Below are 19,261 nucleotides of genomic sequence, written 5' to 3'. Positions count from 1 at the left end.
AAGCTATGACTACTTCAACGTATAAAATTACATAATATATCTTAATCAATTAAAACATCATTTAGATCAGTAATCTCAATATCTTGCTCCTCAGGTCATGCAAATATTTCATATACTTTAAAATTGAAAAAAATATTTATGAATCAAACAAATTCTTAAGTGAATGATATCAGCATATGTAAAATGCTCTGATAGCTGTACCCATTTTTTTTCATTTTTCTACTGAACAATAATAAAAACACATTCGAGAATTGACATTGATCAGGAAATTCTTCTAATCCATTCATATTCGTACAATATTACCTGATATTTAACAATTATTTAATTATCGAGTAAGTAGCTTCGAAAATATTGTCAACAAGCATATTGTTATTAAGTTATTAATTAAGAATTAATTAAAAATATAAAATAACATTTATAAATAATCTTGCAGGGATTTATAAATCACTTTAAATTAACTTACTTGATGAAGTCATTGAAAACACGAATTATTGATTTATTATAATTATAATTTAATAATTATTTATTTGTTTTTGAAAAAAAAAAATACTTCACGTGTTGTCTATTATCAGCTGCTTATAAAAACACACATCGTCCGACTCAATCCGACCGTATGCAAGATTTTTTCAGATATTCTTCTTATTTTTACATTAAATCTTCATTTATATGTTACGAGTTAATTTAACAAAAAAAATTTGTAAAATTAACAAACGAAATTTGTAAAATTAACAAACGGAGTTTGTAAAAACATTTTACAAATTTTTTGTTGGTAAAATTAACAAATAAAATTTGTCAAAAGATTTTACAAATTTTTTTTTGTTAAATTATCAAACAAAAATTTGACAAACGACTGAAGTCTACAAATTACAAACGAATTACCAACTTTTTTTTACTGTGTACTATTTAACCAATAAAAAAAACAGTTGAAATTTCAGACCCCTACGCGACGTACAAAGACCACCCACCACCTCTTTTCCGCCATATCTTAAACTCAACGACTTTCTCACCGAGCCACGAGTGCATCTACGTAACGGGACGGAAATTTTTGTTTTTATAAAGCATGACATTTAAAAGAAAAAAAAAATCATATTTGAATGAAGGTTGATTTTGTTAACAAGTCAAAAGAAAAATGTTGAATTAACTTTTTGCTTATTATTCATTTTACATATATCATAAGACAATTTATAAGACGTAATAAAATATTTTTTCCTTATCGATGTTTGAATTACTATGATAATATTATAATAATAATGTAAAGAATAAATACTGACTGAAGATTAATTTTTTATTAAATTTTTTTAAATTTATATTTTTTATTATTTCTTAAGTATTTATTATCGAAGTTTACTTTATGAATTTGAATATGATTAATATTTATTTTCAAATGTCATGCTCTATAAGAACAGAAATTTTCGTCCGTCACGTAGATGGGCTTATGGTCACTAGGTTTAAGACATCGTGGTTTGCGTTGGTTGAGGGTTCAAATCCTTTCATACAATATAAGTTTAGGAAAAAAAAACACTGTTAATTAACAAAAGTAATGTTAAATAAATAATTTTTTTTTGATTTCAATCAGTAGTAATTTACTTCTTGAATTAAATCTAAATTCGACTAGCTAGAAATCTTTTTCTTCTCAATTTAAGGCCATTTTGGATTTTTATTAAGAAGCCTTGTTCTAAAATTTAGAACTGATGTTCTTGAAGTGAGGACAAGAAGATTCTTTTCGAAGAATTATGCGTCTACATTCGTGACCTTTTTAGCATTCATTTCAAGAAGTTTTTTGTCATTACAAGAATAATTTTTCTTTTTTCAAAACCTATTTAGTTTCATTTCAAATCTAAATCTATCATGTTTCAAGAATTTTTTTTTCTTTTAACAAGAAGTTTTCCGCTCATAAGAAGAATTTTTTTTCCCTCTTTTTAAATCTTTAAATTTCCTAGAACAAAAAATCCATTTTTTAGAGTTTTGTTTTCAAATATAGAATTTTTTTTTCGCAGTGTTTATAAACGCTCTAATTATTATAATAATCAAAAGACGTATAAAAAGGTCTGATAATGTTTGTTAGTAAATTTTTTTTTTTTTTTTTTCGTTCGAGTTAAGGTAAGCTATAACTTTTGTTAGAATCAACGGAATGAATTCAAATTAGGCTCAAAAAAAGTGGTTTTCAAAACTCTATAGCCTCTCAATAGGGTTGTCTTGATTCCAATAGTCAACTTTTTTCTATTTTTGAAAAAAAAATTACGAAAATATTTCAAAAATTCTATTTTTTACAATTTTATAAAAACTACAATTTTTTTTGAAAAAAAGTTTCGCGTAAAAGTTGTAGGCTTATACCACACATGCTTTTTAAGTCTTATACAAAGTATCTAGGACGATTTTGTCGAAAGTTAGAGCGTTTTTCAGAAATTACTCGAAAACTAAAAAAGCAATAACTTTTGATAAAATTGTAGTAGAGACTTCGTATCAGGCTCAAACAACGCGTCTTCTGAAACTCCATCGCCCATTTTAGAATAGAGCATAATGTGTTCAGTCACTTTTTTAAAAAAAAAAAAAACTAAATTAAAAAAAAAAAAAATTGATTCTTTCAAATTTTTTATGAAATATGGTATTCATAGATGAAAATCTTCTCGGAGAGGCGATAGATTTTTCAAATACGCATGTTTTAAGCTTAATATGAACTCTCTAACATCACGAGTTATTGTTTGCCTAAAAAATGAAAACGGCACAAGATATAACTCAAAATGGAATAGTCGCAGAGGTTTCATATTAGGCTTAAAATAATCGTCTTTCAAAATTCAATAACTTTTTCAAATAAATTTTTCCCGTACGAATAGTATTTTTCGTGAAAAAAAAAGAACACAATTTTTTTTTTTTATTTTTTGGAAAAAAAAAAATGGCCAAATAGATAATATTTTTTTTTATTAGGGACGATAGAAATTCCAAAGCCGGTTTTTGAGCCAAATCCGAAGTCTTTACGACAATTAGTTTAAAAGTTATAAACGTTTTTTTTTTTTTTTTGGGATAAATCCAATACTGCGGCTGAGCCTTTCGGCTCCTAGCCTCCGTAATATAAAAAAAAAATGGCAAAATTTTTGAAGTATAGAGTTGAACAAAATTAGGCACTTTTTTACGATAACGCTTACGATACATGTTAATAGTATTATAATTAAAAGCAAGTAATTTTTCTTTTTTTTTCCTTCTTCGGCAAATTGTTCAACTTTATACTTCAAAATTTTGCCACTTTTTTTTTTATATTCTACGTCTTCATTATTAAAAGTATGACAAATAAATAAAAAGCTAATATAAAATTGAGGCTTTTGGAGACGGAAAACGTAAATTTATGTTTTGTTTTTAAAATCATTAATTATTAAAAAAAAAACAGGTAAGAGCATAAAGACGATAATAACTTTATTATAAACGAAAATATTTATATATTCTACCAACAGTTCTTTTCAGTCTCAATCACTAGTTTTTTTTATAAACAGTTAGAAAAGCAAAACGAAAAAAATCTCCAAACACGATTAAATCCAGGATTGCTGGACTTTGAAAAAAGTATGAATTTTACTAGACTTCCAGAAATGAGCATTTTCTGTTATAAATTTTATAAAAAATTAGTAAAATGAACTTTGTATCAAAAAAAAGTAAGATTTACATCTTTCTCGGGTAAACGTGTGTCAAAAAACTATTCAAAAAAAAGTAAAATAAACTTGTATCAAGAAAAATGTAGAACTTACATGTTTCTCAGGTAGACGTGTGTTGAAAAACTACATGAAAAAAAAGTAAATTTTACGAAAAAAAATTATTAAAATAAACTTTTCATTAAAACAAATATAAAACTCGTATGTTTTTTAGGTAAATGTGTGTTTAAAAAATAGGTATAAAAAAAAGTAAAATTTACATATAAAATTAGTGAAAACCATTTCATTTTTAAAATATGTAAATATTACTTTTTTTCCGATGTCAATCTTATTTGAATGAAAAAATGAGTAATTTTTACTACAAAAAATCGTCAAATGATATTGAGTTGAATAAAAGTGACAGTTGCTTTCTTTAAAAAAACGCACTATAGAAAAAAAAAAACTAAAGTTTATGAGCTATATGGTCAAACTCGTGTTGTACTTTTTAAAATTGTAAACTTTATATTAAAAAAATCTAAAAACACGTCTCCGTCTTGTAATTTTATTTATAGGTAATTTTTATTCCATTTTGTCTTTAGATTCCTCTTTTATTTGAACAAATATTGTTATTACTATTTGTTTTCCGTAAATTTTACTTTTTATTTTTTTCGGATACGTTTTGGATTTCTCTCAAAAATAAAAATTATCGTAGGTTATCAGCCAATAGACCTAGAGACTTTATACTATGATTTAAAAAAGCGTATTTTTGAGATCTACGATCTGTATATTTTTGTTTTTGTTTTTTAATAACTATCAGAGCCGTAAATACTGAAAATATGAATCCTGTCATTTTGTCTTAAGAAAATAACTCTTAAACTATTTATCCGATCATTTTTCACCGACTAATTTAAAGTTTTTTTTTATTTTTCTCTACAGTTTTCTGTATATTTAAAATCGATATCTTAAAAATTTACAAAGATACTGACGTTCAATTGCGAAATTTTATTTTCGGAGTCCTAGACCCGATTAACATTGAGCTCTGTCAAAATCAGTTTTCAGACAGATTCGATGCGCAGTGTTGGCAACCCTGCTTACTTTGCCTTACCCACGCACATGAACATATGTTTGTGATAATATTTCGTGGTGTCGTGGCTCAACGACGTAACCTAAGCAATATGACATTTTATTAAAAAGAAAAAAACATTTCCTGAGTTGCTAAGTATTCACTTAGAATGTCGATATCTAATTTTTGACTAATTTCATTGTTAATAAACCATTAAAATACAACAATGGCCCTGGTCAGAGTGTTGAAAATTATAAAATAAACCACAGTCGGTAGAATAGATTGGGTCAACATTGAAAATATCATCGTCTTAAAATCTACATTATGCCTTTCTTTCCGGGTAAAAATTGACAACGAGCCTGAGACAAGCCTGATTATCCGGCTCTCAGGCTTGTGCTAAGCCTTGCTACCCGGCTTGAGTTAAGCTTGGCACAGCCTTGCAAGAAACTTTAAAAAATTATATAAATAAATTATAGTTTTCATATCCACCCACGATAAAATTTTTCAGTCATTTTCAATACTCAGTCATTCTTTTCAAGCTTCAAAATGACTATCTATCAGTCATTTTGAGGCATGAAAATAATGACTGAGAATTGAAAATTATAACTGAGTATTAAATTTCAAAGCTCTGTAATGCTCGATAAATGATTTTATGATTAAAATTGCCTCATAATCACAGAACGCCTCATATTGCCTCATAAAGACTGAAAAATTTTATCCCGGGCAAACAATCCGAATAAACGATAATATAATTTAACGAAAATTTTTTGAAGCGACGCGGAATCAGTCCTGCACGGAGGAAAAAAAAGTCAAATTTCACGTTTTTGTAGATAAAACTGGTGACAGAATACAAAATGGTTATAAAAAGCGTATAAAACTTACAGTTTTGAAATTGTATCCTCATAAAGGAAAACTTACGTTTTTTTAAGTTAATTTTTGCCCCTCTCGGTACAAATACATTACGTCTGACCATGCTTACCGAGGAGTTACTGATGTAAAACGTAAAATTTACCTTTTTTGAAAGAAATTTGAAACTTGTGCTTTTAACTTTTTTGAGAGATAAATTATTGCCCCTTCGGTAGGCGAACATTATCGTGTGTCCATGATTATCAACGAGTTACTAATAAAAAACGTAAGATTTAACTTTTTCTAAGTCAATTTGGAACTTGTAATTTTAAATTTTTAAAAAGGTAAATATTACGGTTTTTTAAGGCATACATTATCGTCGGACCACAGTTACCAAAAAGTTACGATAGGAACCGGTAGAATTTACCGTTTTCAAAGGTAACTTGGGAATTCAGAGAGAATCATGTGTCAGTTGGTATTTTTATTTATCGAAATGAATTACGTGTATCTTGTTTGTTTTATAAATAAATAAATAAATAAAAAAAAGCAGCGGCTAGAAAGAGATAAAGCTAGGGAATTAATGTAGCCAAAGGAATTATGTGGTGAGCAAGATTGATTTTTCAGCTCCATCTTTTTCTTAGCTACTGCTTGGCCTTAGTATTTTCAATTCATTTAATAAATGAAAAAAATGTAATTTTATTTTTAAAAAATGAAAATGTCCAGGAAAAAAGCAGAAGCTAAGGGAAGGAATTGATGTTGCTTGAAACATAATTTTTCTGACCAAATTAATTCTTTAGCTACATCTTATATTCTTATCCTTAGCTACTGCTTGTCCAAGGTATTTTTTATTTATTTAATAAATAAAATACGTGTAATTTTCTTTTCAAAAATAAAAATGTCGAAGAAAAAGCAGTAGCTGAGGAAAAGATGTAGCTCATAAATTAATCTGCCCAGAAAAATTATGTGGTAAGTACCATTAATTCCGTAGATACAACTTTTCCTGAGCTACTGCTTTTCCTTGGACATTTTTATTTTTCAAAAATAAAATTACATGGATTTCATTTAGTAAGTAAAGGAAAAAATTTCCAAAAAAAAGCAGTAGCTAAGGAATTAAAGTTGCTTGAAACATTATTTTTTTGGCCACGTTAATTCCTTACGTACATCTTTTCCTTGGACATTTCTATTTGTTCAAGATAATATTGAATGTTTTTTATTTATCGAATAAAAAAAAATCCGAGGGACAAGCAATAGCTAAGGAATTAATGTTGCCAAAAAATTATGTTTGAAGGAATTAATTTTGCTTGAACCATATTTTTTTGGCAACATTAATTCCTCAGCGACATATTTTCCTTAGCTACTGCTTTTCCTTGGCTATTTTTATTGTCAATAATAAAATTACATGTATTCTATTTATTAAATCAATAAAAATCCCATGGAGAAGCAGTAGATAAGAAAAAGAAGTAGCTTAGGAATCAATGTTTCTCAAAAATTATGTTTTAAGAAATCTATGTTTCAAGCAACATTAATACCTTAGCTTCATTTTTTCCCTTAGCTACTGCTTTTTCTTAGTATTTTATGTTATATATATAGTCAAATACTGAGAAAATGCAGTAGCTAAGGAAATGCTATCAATTTCTCACAAATCTATATGAATTTATCAGCTATAATTGCCTAAATAAATCAAAATCATTGTTTCAGATAGCTCGGGAATTATTATAAAAATTATAAATAATTTATTTGATTTTATTCTTTACTCCTTTTAGCTAAATTAGCTGAAATTAATTACAAAATCCTAAATAATCCGTTAGCTAACGCACGAGGTTATAAACGATAGGTTAATATAGGTTTAGGTCGAGTCGTAGGTTCGAATCCCGGTCGAAAAAAGAACAAAAAAAAAAAAAAAAAAAAATCACGTTTTTGAAAAAACCAAAAATAATTTTTTACCTTTTTAAATAGATTTTTCTCACTTTTTCAAGAAGATTTTTTTAACTTTTTCAAAAATTCTCTCTTCACAACGTTTTTTTTTACGTTTCAACATCGTCAATGTCAAAGTTTTTATTTACTATGAAAAACGTTAGTTTTCATCTTTTTTCATTGTAAATATAAGCCCATTGGTTTCCATCTTCCAAAAAGATAATTTTTGCGTTTTTTTATAGCTAAGTTCGTAGACCTGACCCGTCTCTCAGCAGATATATACTGTCTTCCTATACTATAAGACCTCTCTTATAAGCCCTCAATTCTCTCAATTTTCGTCACATACGCTATGTCTATATCACTTTTTTTATTTAATTTGTTTAGATTACTTTGAAATTGAAGCGAGTGCAGGAATCGATTAGGGTTCCGGAATTTATTTCGGAAGATAACTATGCATCTTTACAAGAAAATAATTCAGAAGTAGTCTCGACGCATGAATCACCAACATCATCAACAATGGTCATTGAATCAATCAGGACTGCTCAAAATCATTTAAAAATTTTTCATAAAGAAAGTAATGAAATCGAGGAAGATGAACACGATCTAAATGAAGAATCTTCATCGAACTTAGAAGATGATCAGACAGGTTATGAAGACATTACTTTAGAAGACATCATGAACAGTAAGTGCATCATTATTTACCAAGCCAGTTGTAATTTGCAAGTATCAATTCATATAACTTAAATTTTCATTGATTATTCAATATAGAAATGAAACAAATGGATAATACTATTCAAGATATTTATCAAATAATAGTCGAACAAAAAAATTTGAATAAAAAAATGAAATATAGAGATGACCGAGGAAATAAAATTAAAAAAATACAAAATCCCCAATCTATGCTGGATAGTGATCCACACCATAGTACGGTCCAATATGGTCCAACAAAAACAGCAGATAGTGATGATGTTTCAAAACGTATTCCACTAGAATATGAGATCAATGGAGAAGGTAAAACATAATTTCATCAAAAAGATAAAATTCCCCCCTTCAAAAAATTTTCCTGAAACTTGTCTAATTCCGGATTTGTCACATCAATGGCAAATTTTTTTTTTATGGAAAAAATTCTGAGAAATAGAGGAGATACTTTGAAAAAAATTTTCCGTTATCAAAATAATTTTCGATAAAGATGAAGGGCGTATTTTCAATTTTATTTGAAATTTATTCAATAACAGGATTTTTTAAATTATTGATTGTTTACTGATAATTATACATAATTTATTATCAATAAGAAAAACATAAAAATAATTACAAATCTTTATCTTTTATGAAAAATGATTCTGAGAATGGAAAAAAGGCGTAAGTCCCTGAACATACGCCTTTTTTTTTTTTTTCTTTAAGCCTTAAAATTAGATGCAAAGCCCGAAAATTTATAAATTTGCACACACGCCTTTTTTCTTTAAGAAAAAAAAAAATTCCTAAAAATGGCACTTACGCCCTTCTTCCATTAATGTGACGATATAAATAATAAAATTTATAATCATAATATTCGAAATATAAATACTAATAATTATTATTAACTTATATTTATATTTGAATATTATTGTCAGTATTAATATTATTATTATTATTAGTATTAATTTTCAGCGTGACATGAAACTACTCCGAAAGACGTTTCACTTCCCCCGCGCGTACTCGCAACACGCTAATTTTTTTTTTCCTTAAATTTTTGTAACGTTTTTTTGGTTAAATATTCATTATCCTGGCTTGACGCACAACGTTTTCGTTGCTTCTAAGAAGTTAAAAACCGATTTAAATAACTCTAATTGTAATGTTTCAACATTTTTCGAAGAAATAAAGACGTAATAAATACATCTTCTATCTTAAAAAAAATATTTTGTTCTCAATTTTTTAATTATAGTAGCAACAAGACGTTCAATTTTGCCATATTTTTTTTTTTTTTAATGTTCTGAATTCAAAATAAAATAAAAATAAAAATACTAGAATTAGTGAAGCATGCGCATAAGCATTGGATTAGTTTCTCGCAGCGAGCGGTTCGTCAGGTGATGTTAAAACATAGATGAATATACATTTATTTTGGTTTTTGAAGTGCTACACGTTTTAAGTCACACGTGAAAAATCATCTCTCTGCGAGTGATATTGATAATAATTTAAAATGAAAAATACAAACTATTATTTATTTAGTGAAACTAGTGAACACGAATCTATTTCCACCTTCAGTCAAGTTTTCAATCAATTATTTTTCAATTCTCGGATAAAATAACACTCGATATTTATTATCCCGCCAATTATTCTTTTGGGACCCTAATCCATTTTACATGCAAAACCCTATTTGATTCTTGAACTAAGAGTCTGCGTAACCATGAGTAAGGAATAATGAAGTAAATTATTATTATAAACAGTTTTTAAAATATAAAAAAGCAAAGTTATTATTTTTGCAATTTCAATAGTAGAAAGCGAGTCTTTTGAGAGAATCAGCCTCACTAGATATATTAAACCACTCTTGTTTTTTTTTTTCTTTTTTTATCGATTGATGAAAAGTAAGCTATTTCAGAAAAATAAAATTTTAACATAATTTCTCTCGAGCTGTTAATTGAAATGTTTTTTGAAGGTTTCTTTTATCAGCTTTCAGAATCTTCTTACAGATTTTGTACATCTTAATTATTTTAAAAGTTATTGTTGATCTTTCGGAAAAACGATTTTTCGCGTGTAAATCGATTGGAACTTTTAAGATCTCCGAATGTTGCTAAAATTTCGGCAAGTTTTTTTTTTAAATTAGTATACTTTTTGTCAATATTTGAAAATAAAAAAAAAAACAAAAGAGAGTTCTGATATATATATATTAATAGTAATTGTTCAATTTTATTGTTATTTATAGGTTGTTCATCACCATCAAGCTCATCACAAAATGATGTTGAGAAGGATCCTGAAGAGGATTTGATTCTGATTGATTTCAAAGAATGCCAGCCTATTAGTGACTTGAAAAATACGTTACGAAATTCTGTGCTTGGAATAAATGTGTTGAATTATTATCGGACAGAAGAAAATTTACTGCTAAATCACCGAGTTTATCTAGCTGATGCAATACTCAACATTGAAATGAGAACCAGTCATGATATGCAGTAAATTTTTTACCTAAATACAAATACAAAATATATAATTATCTTTAAAAATTAATAAATTGTTATTTTCCAGAATAACTCCAGAGCGTTTTTTTCAACTGGCGAATATGATATCAGAACTATTTCCAACAGAAAAGACAGAAAATTATTATGTGCCATCTACCTGTCTGAATACAGTGCAGAATGATAATATTCCTGCAACCGGTAAACTGTGCGAGAGATATAAATTCTTTCACAGCTACTTGCGTGACGAAAATAAAGGTTGTAGAACGGTGTCCCCGAGAAAATCTACCAGACTTTCGATTTCGAGAACCTAAATTTATGCTTATTTTTATATTTTATTACGTATACATAACATGCTTTCATACGTTGGCAAGCCCTTAGGGTAGGAGAGAAAATTCCCACCAAAATAAACTTTTGTTAAATGAAAATGAAAAGTATTATAGCTCTTCAACCGATAAACGTAATTCCCAATACACCGAAAACAATTTCTCGAGAATGCCACCGTTATAAGTTTAATTATAGCAGTATGGTTACATCCACTAAACGTATAGTGATTGTAACTACTTGTTCAGCTGTGATAACTGAACTTATTCCAAGTAATCCAGTTAACCTATCACAACCATACTCATGGTGCACGGAGAAAAGTTTCCAATAAGAATTGTTGTGCTGGCACAGTAAAGAAGTGGCCAAATGAGAATTTAATAAAAACTGTTTTACCAGCAAATAAATTTTGTTAAACACAGCACAGTGAATTTTACAGTCCTGGCACAGTAATGTAATAAATCGGTGATTAATGTGGATGACGATAATAATTTACACAAATAACCTTCTTTTATTTTAAAGTTTTAGTTTTGCCCTGCACAGTTAAATAACATCAGGCGGGTTTAAAACCAAGCGGTAATTTGAGATGAATAATGGATTAAACGTTAAATAAATACTGAAACACTACTTTAATTTTAATTTGCAATTTATGTAAAATATATTTAAGAGACATTATGAATCTTGCCGAGTACAATATATTAATATTATAGTTATGAATTTGATCAAGACTATCTTTTTCGGAACTCGCGTTAATTGAGTACTCGACAATCTTTGACAGTTTTATTACGGCACTTGGATATGATATTTATCAAGAACTTCCATTTGTATGAAGAAAAACATGTTACAATCGGATTGAACAACATTTGACCAAAACGCAGAAAGCGGACTCTAACTGAGCGACCAAGACTTCCTCCGTGATACTTAATGCTTTAGGTAGATTGATTTTGTGGTTTTAAGTTGAATTGTTGTAGGTATGATTGATTTTGATATTTTAATGATTTTACTTGCACTCAAAAAATTTTCTGGCGAATGCCACTGTAAAAAGTTCAGTCACAGGAGTATGGTTGCAGTCACTATATGTTCAGTGATTGCAACTATTTGTTCAGCTGTGAGAGCTGAACTTAATTCAAGTAATCGAGTTCAGCTACCACAACCAGACTTATAGTGGTCTCGGCTGAAGTATCGTGCCCTTAGCTATACACGCATGCGCATATAACGTTAGACGTATTTTTCCCATATTTTTGAAATTAAATATTAATTATAAATAATAATTGTTCATAGATAATTTTAGTAAAAAAGAAACTAAAAAAATAACAAGATGATTTTATGGAAAAGTAGAAGTTAACATATTTTTTTTGTTAATAAAGCATATGTCAAAAAATTAAAATTAAAATTAAAATTAGTTTTTGATTAATTTTTATAAAAACAATACATAGATAAAATAATTTGGATTTTTTTCGATACAATATGATATATTCATTTCGCAAATATGGATTTCGTTGAGAAACATACTACTGCGATTGACATGACACTCGCGTGGAAGCTACAGCCATGGAGACCGTTGCTATTTATATGTGGATGTGCAGAAGTCATCGCATAAATAAACAATTACAGGAACGATATCCACGTATATTTATGGACAAGCTGACACTTTTGGATCTATTTTATCCACCAAACCCACTGAGCGAATATAAACTATCAACGGGAAAATTGTACTCGATGGGACTTAAAGTCGAAATACCTCCCGAATATACCTCAGAATCATAACTCGAACATGATTAACTAACTTATATATTAGATGAAAAAGTATCGGTCTCAGGACTCTTACTCCGTCGTCTTAATTATCTACCTTCTTTACTACTAAATTAAATACTTAAATTAACTACTAATATAATCTTCTTATATGAATAAAAATACTTTATACAAAATTCTCAAAAAAAAAAAAAATTAAAAACGAATCAAAAACAAACAAATAATACAATGAAAGCAAAAGCTAAAAGTTTATAACCATTCTACTAATCTAATTTTAAGTACTAATAGTAATAAGTTACTAAGTCCGAGTCACTACAAAAGACATAAAAAAAAAATATCTGCGATAAATAATCTTATGTAAATTCAAGCTTAAAAAATAAGAAAGCATTTATACATATATGAATATTACTCTATATTCATTCACTGGAGTTGGTGGATAAATGGAGCCCAATAATAGCAAGTTGCAAAAAAATCTTCGTGGGTATCGTTTGAGTAATGGTTTATTTATGCGACGTCTTCTACGCATCCACATATAAATATCAGCGGTTTCCATAGCTATAGTTTTATGCATGGCGACAACTTTAACCCGGGTGTAATGCCAGTCGCAGTGGTATTTTTGCCAATGGTATCCTTGTGCGTCCATCTCGTATCCTGCATATGTATATTTAGGTATACATCCCAGAGGTATGCATGCTTTCTTTAGGGTCTTGACTGCATAAATGTCGTCTTCAATTGGTTCAATACCTCAGGTACTTTTAGTTGATTGGTCTGATAACATTACCTGCTTCCTTATTTTTTAAGCTTGAATTTACATAAGATTATTTATCGCAGATATTTTTTTTTTTATGTCTTTTGTAGTGACTCGGACATAGTAACTTATTACTATTAGTACTTAAAATTAGATTAGTAGAATGGTTATAAACTTTTAGCTTTTGCTTTCATTGTATTATTTGTTTGTTTTTGCTTTGTTTTTAATTTTTTTTTTTCGAGAATTTTGTATACTGAATAGTATATTTCGTTACAAGTGTCCACTCAGAGAGTGTGCTCTCAACGAATTTGGAGGGGCAAGCACGAGCCTTGGCGAGTGTTTCCCCTTCAAATGAGTTGTGAGCGGGCTCTCTCCCGAGTGGAAATTTCAGTCCGATTCGGATCCAGGACGGATCCGGTTTACCTGATTACATATCCGAATCGGATCAGGCTGGCCGGATCCGATTCGGACTGAAAATGTAACGCCGGCTAGGCTCCGAATCGGATCCGGTGAACCGGATCCGGTTACAATAAGGACACCGTGGCTAAATCGGATACCAAATTATGTATCCGAAATTACATTTAAATCGGATCCGATTTTACATCCAAATCGGATCCGATTTTATATTTAAACCGGATCCGAATTTTGTTTTAAAAAAATTTTGATTTAAAAAAAAAAATATATTTGCTTTTTTCAATTATTTTTTTTAACAATCATTATTAACAATATTTTTATCTTAGAAAATTCAACCTAAACTAAACTAAAATTCCGGATTTTGCGGGGATCGATCTCGGGGCTATTCTGTTCAAAGTCGGCAACTCTATCCTATTGACCACGGCGGCGTACGTGGAATCGATAAAATCAAAAGTCCTTTACAAGTGTAGAAAGTTATTTCAAAATTACAATAGAAAAACTTGATATGATTAATACTATATATATGCAACAATGTATTTATTATTATCAAAAAATAAAATGACATTCTGAAATTAATTTTTTTTTGTTTTTTTTTCAAATACTTCTAAGTTGGATCCGTTTCAAATCAGGAAAACCGGATCCGGCTTACCTTAGCCAAGCCTGACCGAATCCGGAGGTTAACTTTGAAAAAAAAAACAAACTTCAATCAAAGTCCGGCATTCCGGATCCGATTCGGATCAGGATAGAGTAAGGAAAACCGGATCCGGTTAGCCTTAGCCAAACCTGACCGAACCCGGAGATAACTTTGAAAAAAAAAATAAAGTCCGATTAAAGTCCGGCAATCTGGATCCGATTCGGATCAGGAAAGAGTAAGGAAAGCCGGATCCGGTTAGCCTTAGCCAAACCTGACTGAACCCGGAGATAACTTTGAAAAAAAAAATAAGGTCCGATTAAAGTCCGGCAATCTGGATCCGATTCGGATCCGAAAAGGGTCAGGAAAACCGGATCCGGTTAGCCTTAGCCATACTGGATCCGATTCGGATCAGATCCGCAAGCCGGATCACTTCCAATCAACTGATTGGGTATGTAACGAACCATATTTATGTTACATTAGGGGATTGTGTGAATTTCTAAAAAGCGCACTACCCCTCTTGCGCTTTTGAAATTCACACATTATTACCACTGTCCCTAGTAACATAAAATATAGTTCGTTACATGTGCCCAATCACTATTATTTATATCAGAAGATTATATTATTAGTTAATTTAACTATTTAATTTAGTAGTAAAGAAGGTAGATAATTAAGACGACGGAGTAAGAGTCCTGAGACCGATACTTTTTTATCTAATATGTAAGTTAGTTAATCATGTTCGAGTTATAATTCTGAGGTATATTCGAAAAGTATTTCGACTTTAAGTCTCATCGAGTACAATTTTCCCGTTGATAGTTTATATTCGCTCAATAGGTTTGGTGGATAAATTAGATCCAAAGGTGGCAGCTTGTCCATAAATACACGTGGATATCGTTTGAGTAATTGTTTATTTATGCGATGACCTCTGCACATCCACATATAAATAGCAGTGGTCTCCATGGCTGTAGCTTCCACCCGAGTGTTATGCCAATCGCAGTAGTATGTTTCCCAACGAAATCTATACTGATCCGTATGTCTTGCGTATGTGTATTTTGGTATATGACCTAGAGGCCTGCATGCCTTCCTTTAAGTTCTGACTCCATAGACGTTGTTTTCAATTGGTTCAGTACTTTCTATACTTACATTCGGTTGATCCGACGACATTGTCTGCTTCTTTGTTTCTTAATCTAAATTTGCATAAGATTATTTATCGTAATTATTTTGAATGTTTTTGTGATTACTTGAACTTTATAGCTTATTATTGGTAATTTTAGTACTTAAAATTAGGTTAATGATAATAGAACCTTAGCCAATGCTTCCATTTCTCTTTTTTTTTTACGGTGTAAAATATGATGGTTTATAATAGAGTTATATAATTTAAAAAGTTAGTGAAGAAAAATTAAAAACAATCCAGCGTTTGGTTGATTAGAAATTTTCAGACAACTCATGTATGGCTTTTGCTTCGAATTCGATTGGTTTCTATTCTGGTGTCACTGGTGAATACGTGTGTGGATACAATGGAGGTAGAGGTGCGTAATTGTATTTATTTTCGTTAAGCCGAGGTTCTTTGACTGCAGTGAACAAAAAAATGAATAATGAAGGGCAAGAAATCTCTGTAGATTGCCTTCTCATGATACCATCTGATAATGGTCCCCAATTTTTAAGCGTAAAAGAAATATTTGTAATTGATGAAAATAAAAATTATATAGTTGGAAAATTATTCACAGATATATATTTCGATGAACATATTCAGGCATATCAAGTTTTTTCACAATTGTTTGAATGGTCTGGTTTTTATGACTCTGATTTAGCTGGGTGCATTGTAACTTATATGACACGAACTTTTGAGGGTGTACCATACATTGTGAAATATTGGTCGTAATTCATAAAGTATGCCAGTTTTAAAAGATACGACGTATTGTCAGTTTTATTAAATATTCCAAGTATGTTAAGATTGATAACTATGATTTTTGTGTAATAAAAAATGATAATATAAATATGAATAGTAGTAATTTTAAGTGGATAGAAAATACCATTCAAGATAATTTGTATATTCCACTACTGTATCAAATACCGATTCCATTTCAAAGAAGTTTTTTAATGTCGATGCTATCGGAAAATATTGATCAACAACATCCACGCGCTCAATCATAGTTTTATCACCCTTTTTTTTTTTTTTTTTCTTCATAACCAATAATAACATCTTTTGGAGGAACAAATTTACTATTGGACTCTAAATTTTTTAATCTATTAAACTCTGTTTCTAAGCCGGAAAAAGGATTTTTTAGTGAATTAAATATTGTTTCAACGAATTGAATATTTCCCTCATCACTATGACTTTTGCGCAGTAAATCGACAATTTTATTTTCAAAAAAAGATATTGCCTGGCTATTAAAAATTAATTGGAGATCTGAAATAATTTTTTGAACACAATTACGAGGAATATTATACTCAGAATGAAATTTTGATATTAACTGAGAAATAGTATGTTTGAATAAATTATTGAAAATTTCAAATTCAGCCGAATTTAGTGAATCTATATCAGGTGAAACAGAATTAGAATCATCGGTATTTTCTATATTCATAACATTTTCAGTAATGCCTGAATTGCTTTCGGTTTTTTCATCTTCTATATTTGTATTATGGACGATATTACTAGAATTATTATTAGGTTGGTTTTCAAGGGCACATTGGCTGTCATGATTATTTTTTATTTCAAGATTTGCAACTGTTTCAGGAATGGGAATTTGACTGAGCTCAGATTGTTTTTTCTGATGGATATTCCGTAAATGCGATCGAAATGGTTTAAGTAATCCAAAGCGTCTATTACATTCTGTGATACGGCATTCATAATAAGAGATTTTTTTCAAATGATTTTTTTCATGAATGTGTGAAAAAAAGTTCAATACTATCAAATATTTTTGAACACTTACATTTTATTTGTGACATTTTTATTTGATGAATATTGGAAACAAGTTAAGAATTATTAATTATTACTCTTATACAATACAACCTTAATATAATAATTATCATATAACGACTACAAAAAACAAGCACCATATAATAATCAAATTCTTATTAATAAAAAATTTCTTGAAAAAAAAAGAAAAAAAAGACAAAAATGTAAATACTATTTACAGTAATTATCCTTTAACTTAAATTATTAGGTTTTTTTTGATAATATTATCAACATAAACTTGTTCATAACAATAACACAAACATTGACTCTTTCAGTCCGAGATAAAAAAAAGGTAATTGAAAAAAAAAAAAATGAATAAACAATGAAATTATATTAAACCAGAAGATGTCTACTTTGTCCAAATTAATAATTCAATTTTCAGTGGATTGATGAGTTTTTTTATTTAATTTTTTACTAATGGAGCACGTTTCCTTTATCAATGTGGTAATAACTGTGGAACATTTCCCTTCAGGACAAATATCAAAAATTGCAAGTGCAAGATATTTCCACACAATGCACGCTTCAGGTGGATACATGATATTTAAAGCATAATAAATTTTCAGCATGCTTTCAATAGCATGAGCTGAGTTGAGTACAGGAAATAACTCATTATTGAGCAATAAATAATGAGCTTCGATGTTATCAATTGGTCCAACTATAACTGGTCGCGGTTGAAGATTTTTCTTAATGTTTGTCATAGACCGACTTTTTCGGCTGATTGACTCTTGAACATCATTTGCAGTCTGAAAATATATAACATTATACACAACGATAATTAGAGTTACATATTTTTTTATGATTAGTTTTATATTTTAATTTTGAATAATTAGAGCGATAAAGAAAAATAAAATTGAATTTTCAATTCCACGTCATAAGTAGTGTGACGAGTTGTACTCGCCCGCCTTAAATTTATATATTATTACTATTATTACTTTATTTAATTTTATTATTATTATGTTATCGGGTGGGGCTGGCCAAATAAGAAGGGGAATATTGTTGGGGAAAGGGAAATTTCTCTGCTATTTAAGCTGGCGACCCAGCTGAATAGACACTTCGGTTTCTGCCTCCCGACTAGTAAGTTCGAGGTTCTTGAGGAGCCATCCCAGAACCTCGAATAGTCTTCTCCCCACCCAGGTATCGGAGCCATCCATACCTAAACCCAAGGAGCAGCCATCCTCTCCTAAAAATCCCCATTATTTCATGTATAGTCAGTTGGTCAGCCTTGCTTAGTTTTTCATTAATTATTAGTCAGTTAATTATTCCTTTTTTATATCATTTTTCTTGTTAAGACCATGACTTGAAGTCAGGTCTCATAATTTTATATTTGTGTTCAACTTAATATTATATTATAATTTTTGATAAACATAATTTTCGACTAGTAATAATTTTTGATACTTAAATTTTTTTTTTTTTTATAATAAATAATCTCGTTGTTTGTGTGCCATAATTATTGTTTTGTCGATTACTTTATTGTGCTACCCTTGATTTTACCTTTTCAGTGACCTAATTTTAACGTTCTTTACTCGGCCCTCTCTCCACGAACCAGCATACTGAACGACCCAGGCAAACCCCTCAACTTAGTTTTAGAATTATATTTTCAGGAACGGATCAGCATCATTGAATTCATTGGATTATTCGGATTTTCGTGATTTCGTGATTTCTGTGATTTCTGTGATTTTTGTGATTATTTGGCTATTTGGTATTTGGTATTTGGTATTTGGTTATTTGGCTATTTGGATATTTGGTTATTTGGTTAGTTTTAGTGACGTTTTTTTGGGTAAGTTTTAGCGTCGTAGAGTAAAATTTTCCGTCCCCCTTTTTGTCTGTAAAGCTAGTTGATCCGCGACCCG

General features: G+C 29.4%; 1 protein-coding gene across 5 annotated transcripts in view; it reads left to right on the top strand.

Annotated features, from left to right (window-relative positions):
- The window catches only part of LOC122849081, a 28,509-nt gene extending 16,203 nt beyond the window's left edge, over nucleotides 1–12,306 (top strand). For 3 of the 5 annotated variants that reach the window (XM_044147647.1, XM_044147646.1, XM_044147645.1), the window contains exons 4-7: nucleotides 7,825–8,122; nucleotides 8,209–8,451; nucleotides 10,340–10,583; nucleotides 10,657–12,176. In XM_044147647.1, coding sequence (XP_044003582.1) covers nucleotides 7,825–8,122; nucleotides 8,209–8,451; nucleotides 10,340–10,583; nucleotides 10,657–10,900 — 1,029 coding nt within the window. In that variant the 3' untranslated portion in view covers nucleotides 10,901–12,176. Of the gene's footprint in view, nucleotides 1–7,824; nucleotides 8,123–8,208; nucleotides 8,452–10,339; nucleotides 10,584–10,656 lie in introns of all 5 variants that reach the window. The other 2 variants (XM_044147644.1, XM_044147648.1) reach the window with 2 other exon arrangements.
- Nucleotides 12,307–19,261: the final 6,955 nt, after the last annotated feature.

The sequence above is a fragment of the Aphidius gifuensis genome, linkage group LG2 (assembly GCF_014905175.1).
Source record: "Aphidius gifuensis isolate YNYX2018 linkage group LG2, ASM1490517v1, whole genome shotgun sequence".
Taxonomy (NCBI): Eukaryota; Metazoa; Arthropoda; class Insecta; order Hymenoptera; family Braconidae; genus Aphidius; species Aphidius gifuensis.
This window is presented reverse-complemented; position numbering and strand designations above follow the sequence as displayed.